The sequence below is a fragment of the Bos javanicus genome, chromosome 25 (assembly GCF_032452875.1).
Source record: "Bos javanicus breed banteng chromosome 25, ARS-OSU_banteng_1.0, whole genome shotgun sequence".
Lineage (NCBI taxonomy): Eukaryota > Metazoa > Chordata > Mammalia > Artiodactyla > Bovidae > Bos > Bos javanicus.
Window position 1 is genome coordinate 3423710 of NC_083892.1, and position 9964 is coordinate 3433673.

Consider the following 9964-nt stretch of genomic DNA (forward strand, 5'->3'; position numbering starts at 1 on the left):
TGGACACGACTGAAGCAACTTAGCGCACACATGCACATATGCACATGTGTGAAATGGATAGCCGGTGGGAATTTGTAGTATGACTCAGGAAACTCTAACCGGGACTCTGTCGCAACCTGGAGGGCTGGGATGACGTGGGAGGTGGGAGGGAGGCTCAGGAGGGAGGGGGCATATGGGTACCTGTGGCTGATTCATGTTGATGTATGGCAGAAACCAGCACAGTACTGCAAAACAATTATCCTTCAATTAAAACAAATTCTCTCTTGTTTGAAGTCACTTAGTTTGAGGTCATTTGTTACAGCAGCCCAGGAAAATAATACAGGAACCAACACCTGAGCCGGCCCTACGAAAGCCTCCCAGCCCCTCTGAGGCTATGCTGGTCGTGTTCCCCAGCACTGGGGCCCCGTCCCTGCTCCCACTTACTCTGCAAGCTCTGGCCATTTATTTTTAGCCCCGATTACACCTGCCTTATATGGCTCCCTGCTCCTATCACCAACAGGGACAGCCTGCCCTCCCGGTCTGTAAGCTCCTTGAGGACAGAATCCGAGGATATCTGCAGCGCCGAGAAGGGGCAGCTGTGCTGATGATGAGATCTTCAGAGTTGCTCGCGTTTCACGATATTCGAGGAAACCAGAGGCTCAAACTACAGGAATACTGTCCGCAGTGAGAGCCTGTAATCGCTGTCACAGCCCTTCTAACCTTAAAAAGTATCTGAGATCGAAAACCATCCTAAGCATCCGATAGCCACTTTCTTATTTTAGTCGCAAAACAACCCCATGCTGTAAATAGGGCGAGTATTATTCCACTCTACAGGCAGAGCCAACAGGTGCCGAGGTGGTAAGGGGCTCGCTGGTGAACTGTGATGATGGCAAGGCTTGCTCTGTCCTCGAGTCTCAGAGTGCATGCTGCCCCCGCCCCCGGGTACCCTCATGGGCAGCCTCAGGGGAGGGAGGTCTGGGTGGAGAGGACACCGGCCTAACTACCTACTCCAAAACAAAACTGAGGCAGGAAGAAACAGGAGAAAGAGGTGGATTCGCCGCCGGCCTTCTGTTCCTGGGACCCCTGGGACCCAGGCTTCATATTCTGGGAGCCTGAGGCCGGGTTGGGCTCCCCCAGGCCACTGCGAGAGCTGTGACCCCTCCCTGATGTTTCCAGACCCCTTCCTAGGTCCCAGGGAATGTTCCTGGTGTCTTCAACCTCCTGGGATAAGCTAGAGAAATAAATGGTCTTCTATTGCCTGACCCTTGATTAATAAAGCATAGGAGGAAGTTCGGGGAAAAGCAAATAACCAGCAATGGCTGGAAGTGTCTCTGGGGGGTGCGGTGCGGGTATACAGGGCGGGCACCCATAGAATCAGAGGCACTTTGGGGACCTAGAGATCAAGGCAATGGCTTTGTGTTAACCTGTTGCCATCTAGGGAAAACTCTATGGGAGGCAACTGCGCTGGCCGAGGTCCTAACTGAATGGCCACTTGGAGGAGAACCAGGGGCCGCAGGTTTGCCAGTGGCCTGGAGCAGGGAAGGAGGGAGGGCAGGGGCTCCAACACCCCAGGGCTCCCCCTGGCCTGGTTCTGGGCAGGGCTCCTGGTGCAACCCACTTCCCACAGGCCCCAAACTCCAGGCCAGACTTTGCCTGCACCTGTTGGAGCTCAGAATGCAGTCCCTGCTCTAGAAGGATCCAAAAATATGAGAGAGGGAAGGGAAGGGGAGGAGCTTACTGGAAGGGGAGGGGCTAGAGCATGCTGAGGGCTTAGGGAGACAGCGGCTTGGCTCAGCATTCAAGGCCCTTTCCAGTGGGCTCCAGCCCATCAGGGTGGTCTGGTCTCCCTCAACGGGAGCCCCACGTTCGAGCCAGAGCTTTTCTCATCCCGTTTCTGCCAGCACCACGGTCCGAGCTTTCCCGCTCCCGCCTCTGATCCCCAGCTCCAGATGCTCCCCCACCCTGCCCCGTCTCTGCCTACAAGAGTCACCTTTCATCATTCATCAGACATTGCTAAACACCTCCAGTGAGCCAAGCGCTGTGCTACGCATCGGCGATGGAGCGGTGAGCAAGTTAAACAAATGCTCAGCCCCGTCCTCTTGGAGCTGACCCAGTGCAAAACCCTGCCCTTCCGTGAGGCCAGACCTCCAGCCCTCCTCTGAACTCCAAACAGAGCTGCCCAGAGTGTTAGTTACATCTTTTTTTCAGTGCGTGTCATTTCCCCAAATAGAAGGCAGCACCTCAGGGCAGGGGCATAACCGGTTCCTGCCAGCACAGTGCGGCCAGCCCGGACGTCACAGTGGGCATGGCTTGGCCTCAGGGCTAGAGAGCTGGGCCTTTTGGAGAGGGACCCTGATTGCCTAATCGGTCGTGCCTCGCTCCTTGAGAACCCACCCTGTGTGATTACCCAGCCCCGCCCTTCCTTCCCTCTTCCTGCTGTACCCTGCTTCCACATTGTACCCTCATGCCTCTTGATAATCACATACTGCCCATCACCCCGAGTCACGTGTCCATCCTGATTCCCGAGGCAGGGCTGCATTGCCTGTTTCTTTAGGGAGCTGTGCTGAACCCTCCTCCCCAGGGTTGGCCACACAGTCTGCACTCGTCCTTTGCCCTTGGGCACTCTGGCTGACAGAGGACTAGAGGTCAAGGGCCCTCAAGGTTGTGGAAAACAAGGACCCTAAGGGCCAGAGGAGAAAAGCCTCTTCTCATCACTTAACATGCCATGAACATGGGGAGCCTGCCCCACTGGGCCAATGTCCCACCCGAAATCCTTCTGGGTCGCGGCTTGGGAACTGGACAGAGCAACAGCGACTGTGCCTTCCTATGGTCCTGACGATGTGGTCCCAGGAAGCACAGGCTCCTGGGATGGCACCAGGCAGGAGCTGCCCGCCAGCCCCACGGTCTCATGGGCTTCAGAACTGGGCACACCCACCACCAGCCTCAGGCTTCCCAGGCAGCTCAGCAGTAAAGAATCTGCTGGCCAGTGCAGGAGACCCAGGAGACATGGGTTCAATCCCTGAGTCTGGAAGATCTCCTAGAGGAGGAAATGGCAACTCACTCCAGTACGCTTGCCTGGGAGATCCCAAGGACAGAGGAACCGGACAGAGGAGACTGGTAGGCCACAGTCCCTGGGGTTGCAAAGAGTTGGACACGACTCAGCGACTAAACAATGATACCAGCCTTCCCTGCACACCAGCAGGGAAGAGCAGGAGGGTGGAAGAGGCAGATGCTCTAGGCCCTGCCAGGGGTGTGAACGGCGGACCTGAGAGCTCAGGCATTTTAAGAGCAGACTCCACCGCCCCAGCCCCTCACCCTGAGGACTGGCGGCTCAGGAAAGGCTGACCTGGAGGTCTCTGAGGGGACAAGGAAGTGACAGGGGCAGGCATCTGCCCACACCAGAGGGGTGCCTGGGACCTTGACCCTGAACAAATCCGTCTTCGTGGCTGGAGAGGGATGAGGCTGAAACCAAATGGGATGGGATGTCCCTGAGCCCCGAGAAAGATACATCCCAGGTAACACAGACCAGGAAACGAATGTCTCCAGAAACTCAGTGCAGATGAAAACTGACCCATCCCATTGCCGAATTACGCCACCCCCTTTACCTCCTGCTGACGACAGCAAGGCTGGGGGTGAGCAGCGGGTGAGTTTTTTAACCACAGAGCAAGTCCCACAGCTGTGGCCACCGTGGCTCCAGTCCACTGCCTGTCTCCTTCCTTCAGGGTCAGGTAGAGGAAGCCCTGCTCTACAGCTCAGGATTGGGGACTATCTATTGCCTCAACACCGTGACTAGGGACTTAGGGTAAGACCTTGCCCACCAAAGCAATGAGAAATTCCATGTTAGAGATGCATTTGTTGAGCTAAAATCTTCTGACTCCTTTCAAACAAAAAGTGACTTGGGAAAGTGACAGTTTAAGTGTTGAGCCATTAGCCCTTGCTGGAATGAGTTTCAGGGCACGTCTCATGGGGACAAAGCAAGGCCAGTGTCTGGGGAGAGAAGGGAACCTCCAAGGAGAGAAGGAAACAGACAGGGCAGAGGCAGGCGCCTGAAGCCATGTGTCTGAGTCTAGAAGGCCCTTGCGAAGGCAGGTGAGGAAGGTGCGGGGGTTTCTGAGGGCCCTGGCCACCCGGAGCAGATCCTAAATTCCCTCAGCCTGAAATGAGTCTTGCCAATGGGCCAGGGAGCTGCGGAGGGAGGCCTTGCAGCCACCTGGAAAACACCCAGAGGAAACCTGAGCCTGGTTACCTCTGGGCCCTGTGCCCTGCACCATGCCCTGCGCCAGCTTCCACCAAAGTAATGGTCCCTGCAGAGCCGAACACAGCGCTTCCTGGGAGCAGGTCGGTGCATGTCTGCGGAATGAACACCTTGGGACAGAGCTTGGGGTCGGGTTTTGCCCCCTTCTCTGCAGCATCTGAAGGCTCGAGAAGGCTGGTTCACCAACAGCGAGAGACCAGCGTTTGCTATGATGAAAATGCTGATTCACTGGTCACCTCCTGGCCTCATCTCAGCTGGACTGGAGACCAGGTTCTGGTCTGGACCCTGCTGTTCGATCCCACGCATCTCAGGACAACCGGCCTCCTTTTCTACCTCAAGGGGTTCTTGGTCAGCTCTGGCTGGTTCTTCCCCTCCATGGCCTTCTCCCCGCTCTGTAGCAATCCTGTTGTAGACCAGGATCCTCACTTCCTCGTTGAGCTCCCTGGTGGGCACAGACACTGCTCAGTGAACTCGAGTGTACAGGGGATCCCTCTGAGATCCCCCCTCAAACCCCCTCGGACCTGTCCACCTCGCTCTCAAACTCTGACATCCACCCTATGCCCCACGATCATCAGCCCTTCCTGCTCCTCTGCATCCTCCCTGTCGGCCCAGGAACACACTGCCTTCTCTGCAGACTCAGCCACCCTACCTCCTCTCACCGTCCTCTAGCTCTCGTAGACTTAATGTTGAAAGTCTCTCCCGGTGAACATGCCTCCGCATCCTCACTGAGTGACCCGTCCGCAGCCTCCTGGTGTCCAAGCCAAGGCCTCACCTTCCCTGGCCTCTCCGCAGGACTCACAGCCTCTTCAGGAAGCACCCTGTCCTCTGCTGCCAGGTCATGCCTCTGCCTGGATCTCATCCCATCTTCCTGAAATCCATTTATCTTCTTCCTCTTCCTACTCCCCAGGGACTGGTCCTGGACTCTCTTCTTTTTCTCTCTCTGCAGCAGTGTCCTCAGGGATCTCACAGCCTCGCCCTCATCTTTACCCAAACGAGCCTCATTTCTGGATCCCCAGACCCGACCTTCCTCCTAAGTTAACCATCTGCGTCCAGGCGTTCCCCCAGGATCCAGAATTCATGATGATTTCAGATGACCTTTTAAAATCAGTTCTTTTACGATCCTAGTCTTTTCTTATTTTTCTGGCAAGATGCTGCCTGCTGTGGCCTACACGAAACCCTTGGGGGCTCCTTCCTGCCCAGCTCGCTGGGCCAAGGAGTCCCGCAGATTATTCCCCAGCATCTGTGGGGCCTGCCCTCCAGTCCATCTCTCTCCCTTGCCAGAGTACACATCATCCCAGCTCGGTCTACTCCTCCCTACAAACAACTGCCAGACGCACTTTTCCAAACCACCCCCCCCCACCCCGTGGTTACCTGCCACCCACAGAGCAAAGCCCCCTCCTCAGCCCAGCACCCCTCACACTCTGGCCCCAACCCAGCCTCCCAGACTCCCCACAAACCCCACCTCACCCTTCCTCCCCATGACCCTCCTGGGTCTCGCCTGAGCCCCACCTTCCCTGCTGCATGAATGTGCTCATCCCTGCTTTTCCTCAGCATTCTCTTCTGAACCCTGTGCTTCTCAAGGCCCATCTCAGACACTCCCTCACCTGGAAGACGTTTCCTGATCCACTCAGATCCACTTCCGTCCATCCCACCTCATTTACCTGGACCTCCCTGAGGACACGCGTGTCTTCTTTGTGTGTGCACAGCCACAAGGGGGACGCCCTATCTCCCCCAGCCCCAGACTGTAAGCGTGCCAAGGACAGAATGCCTATCTGCGTTCCCTTGGCCCCACACCTGAGAACCAGCAGGTACACACTAGATCCGGGATGAATTAAGGAAGGTGTCTGAGTGAAAGCGCTTTGCATCCTCGAGCAGTATTTAAACGAAAGGGATGGTGAGTCTGGCTTTAGATTGGATTTGGAGTAGAGGGGTGCACCCCATAGTGGCAGACCCCATCCACGCGCCCCTCTTCCAGCCACATCCCTCCTTCCAGGCCAGAAGGCATTGTATCTATGCCCTATCTTGATCCCTCAGGCCATATCAACGGAGGAACGGTCGTCTTCCTCCTGAGTCCACAGGGATCAGGCTCCTTCCTGGCCACCATACCTGAGCGAGCGCCCAAAGGCCAGGTGGATGCAACCAGCCTCACCGGACCCCTCTCTGGTCCAGGATTCCAGCTCTGGCCTTTGAGCTAGCTGTGTGAGCTTCACTGCCACACCCACATGGGAGGCAAAGCCCGCATTTCCCAAACCTCGGATCCACAGGCCAGCAGGCTCAGTGCCCACATCTGGGGGCTGCATCCACTGAGCAGAACCAGACTAGCACCTCATGCGCCCGATGTGGGAAGTGGACCACCTGCTCCTCATGGCTCATCTGGCAGCACCAAGCCAGGAGCTGGGGACCTCGCTGGGGACACAGCTTGCAGTGGAGGGGGGACATGCTGGAAAGGCTTCTGGGGTCTACTCCCTCCCCAGGATCCTCCAGCTCATGACCTTCTCTCCGAGCCCTCCGCCACAGTTGGATCATGGCACCTGGGCTACCCTGCTGAGGGGCTGTGAAAACTACTTCCTTCTGAGTGGGAGAGGAAATGTCACGAAGGGGTTCCTAAGAGACCCCCATTACTCTTGGAGGGCCTTGGGAGCCCCAGCACGCACCAACCTCTTGCCATTGGGATGGCAGAGTAAGGCCAGAGCAGACGGGGTGAGTTTGCAAACCAGGGCTGGGCTGGAGGAAGCAGAGGAACAGACTCAGACCCCCTGTTGTCCCTCAATCTTTGCCTCAAACAGGTAACAGGAGGCAAGGCTGTCCTGAATTCAGCCTAACAAACACCAGCCATTTAAGCCCAAAGAAATGTTTTCCCAGCACCCCCATTCCAACATGCTCTCTGGTGAGTCAAAATTCAAAGGCATTGGTCTTGCCCTATATCCCAAGGCAGCCATGCGTGGCCCCACACCCACAGGCAGAGAAACTGGGGTGTCCAAGGAGGACTGGGGTGTCCAAGAAGGGCTGCAGAGAGAAGGGCCAAAGGAGGCCAGGAACTCCCGGGTGGGCTGAGACCGGCCCTGGCCCGGCGTGCCTGCCACGGACGCGCTGTCTGACCTTGGCCACGGTTCTTTCCTCTGGAGTTTGCTCCCTCACCTGGACCATGAGCAGACGAGTAAACCCTGTTGGGGCTGTTTTCCTCTGTCCTCGAGCAGGCTTGACCCCAGGCCAGGTCCCCAAGACAAAGAGGAGGACGCTGGTAGTTACAAAGGACTGGGGCGGACTGGTGGTCAGGGAGGCTGTGGAGCCCATCACCCTGGTGCAGAGGACCACGGGAGCAAGGACGGCAAACAAGAAGGAAGGGTGGCTCTGCAGGGTCCCCCCAGGGACGGGTGAGCAACACGCGGCTGGAAATGAGGATTCGGCACAGAGGTGGGAAGTTCAGGAGCAAAGCTGTGTCTGTGGGCATGGCGGCATTTACTAGTAGCATATTCTACAGGCAAGTCAACGGGTAGAAAGGATTGTCACTATGGGGTGGGGGAAGCCATTCATGGAATCCCCTACCCCGGATCATAGGAGGAAGCCATCTGGGGTTTACAATCTGCAATTGGGGGTTAGGTAGCCCACCACTGTGAAGAACACACAGCACAAACCATGAGCAGTGGGGAGGAGGGCGGGGACCCCACACACGAGTGGCCAGGCCGGGACCGGTGGGGGTGCTCACTGCAGAGTCCAGGAAGGAAAGGACTGCAAAGAAAGGATCTTTGCAGAAAGCACTTGCCTGCCTCCTTTCCCAATGGCAAGGTCCCCCAACAGGGCCTGTGGGACATTCCAGATGTCCAGTTCCCTTGGTGGGAGGAAAGATAAAGGATGTCCCTAAAAGGCTAAAAGTTCCTGGGGCGCCGGCGTGGAAGCTGCGGAGCTGGCAGCTGGGGCTGGGCGGTGCAGGGGAGAGGTCGGCAGTGGCTCCCGGGCTCGGGCTCCGATTACACGGCTGTTTCCATACTTAGCCGCCTGACAGCCGCTTGGAATCCTTGCCACCCCAGCCACTGCAGCCCCACGGAGCCCAAATTAAACTCAAGGGCAGACAAGGGCAGGGCCCAGTGGCACACACGAGACCGGAGCCCCCCGCCTCGGTCTCCAGCCCTCGAGGGACTGGCTTCTGCTCCTGCCTGCCACGGGCTCCCCAGTCTGGGTCTAAGAGCTCAAGAAAGAGAACCCCCAGGGCCCCACGGTCCCCAGAGCAAATGAAGCCTACAGTCGTCATGAAAAGGCAAAGCGGGACTCCTGGACTCCTGGGGGGTCCCCAGGGCACCCCTAAAGCAACTTGGAGGGGCATTCAGCCCCAAGAGTCTTGGGAACAGAGGTGGCAAAATGCTCTGGTACCCCCTCCACACCTATAAATAACCCCCATGCTGTAACCGGAGCCACCGCCTCTGCCACACAAAGTGCTGAGATGTCACACGAAAACCACGGCACGCAGGCCCCAGCCCCCTTCCAGTGAAGCCCCCGGCCAAGCCAGCTCCACTCCAGACTGGGTCCCGGCCCTCCTCTGAACTGCCCAATTTGGTTTCCAGCTCTTTGCTCCAATCCCGCCCCAAACTGAGCCCCTCTCTGTCCCATCGTTTCCAAGCCGTGCCCCCCTACCCGCCCTCACCCATGCAAAGCCAGGCACCCCTCCATCTCCACCAGGTGGGAGGATCAACTCAGTGACCTCCAGGGGTTCCCTCCACCTCCAAGACCAGGGTCCTCTGTCCGCCTAGGAGCCTCTAGTCTTGACTCTTGGGGTCTTCTTCCCCTACCATCTACCGGCCGGCCCTTCTCCCCAGCCCCCTGCTCAGGCCTTGCACCTGCCTGCACCTCTCAGGTCACGGCTTCCGCTACCTGGCCTCCTCCCCACGAGCCCCCTGACTGCTCTCAGGTCTCCGCACTCAGTGCGTTCTCAGTGAGACCAGCCGGGAGCCAAAGGGCTGCCATCAGCCTCCAGGAGTCACGGAGGCCTCGTCCTCCGTCCACCGCCCGAGCCTCCCACCCCACAGTAAACAGAAAACCTCGGGGGCGTGTGGGGTCACAGGCTGGTCCGGCCAACCGGCTGGGGGTCGTACCTGCTTGTCCTGGGAGCAGGAGTGAGGCCACAAAGCAGCAGAGCAGGACCAGCACCCTCATGGTGACTGCCAAGAGAGCCCAGCTGCTCCGGGCCTCTATTTATAGGGCGGGCGGCGGCGGGGGCGGGTGGCAGGGTCACACAGTCACCAGGGCAACTGGGCGGACGTGATGGGCCAGCGGCACGGACCCCGGAGGCCGCGGAGGCTGCTCTGCGCCTGCAGCACCAGCTGCCACGGGGAAGGCAGGGCCCGGCTGACTCCTCTCCCACGACAGCCCCAGGGTCATGTGACAGGGGTCGCAGGGTGGGCAGGGGTGAGGGGTGTACAGCAGAGAAAAAGTGGGGTGTCCTTTTGGGTCTGGTCTGGGAGTCAGGGATCGAGTCTTCTCAGCACCTGCAGTCATGTGAGCTGAAGTCCGTGTGAGCAGTGCCTTTCACACGCCTTGGCTTTGTGGACCAAGGGCCTATTAGACGACAGCCACTGACACACATCTGAGCCCCTCTCCAAAGGTCAGGAGGGTAGAGCCTTGATGGTCAGTTGAGGAAAGCCCGCGACATCTGACCTTTGAGGTCGATGATGAGGAGCCTTGGCTTCCCTCTCCCCTGGAAGAGACAGAATGCTGATGGGAGGGAAAAGGTACATC

At 58.0% G+C, this 9964-nt stretch overlaps 1 protein-coding gene across 2 annotated transcripts in view; it reads right to left on the reverse strand.

Annotated features, from left to right (window-relative positions):
- Window positions 1–9422, reverse strand: part of SRL (sarcalumenin) — a 36991-nt gene extending 27569 nt beyond the window's left edge. Inside the window, exon 1 of one of the 2 annotated variants that reach the window (XM_061401030.1) lies at window positions 9322–9422. In XM_061401030.1, coding sequence (XP_061257014.1) covers window positions 9322–9382 — 61 coding nt within the window. In that variant the 5' untranslated portion in view covers window positions 9383–9422. The remainder of the gene's footprint in view (window positions 1–9321) is intronic. The other variant, XM_061401029.1, reaches the window with a different exon arrangement.
- Window positions 9423–9964: the final 542 nt, after the last annotated feature.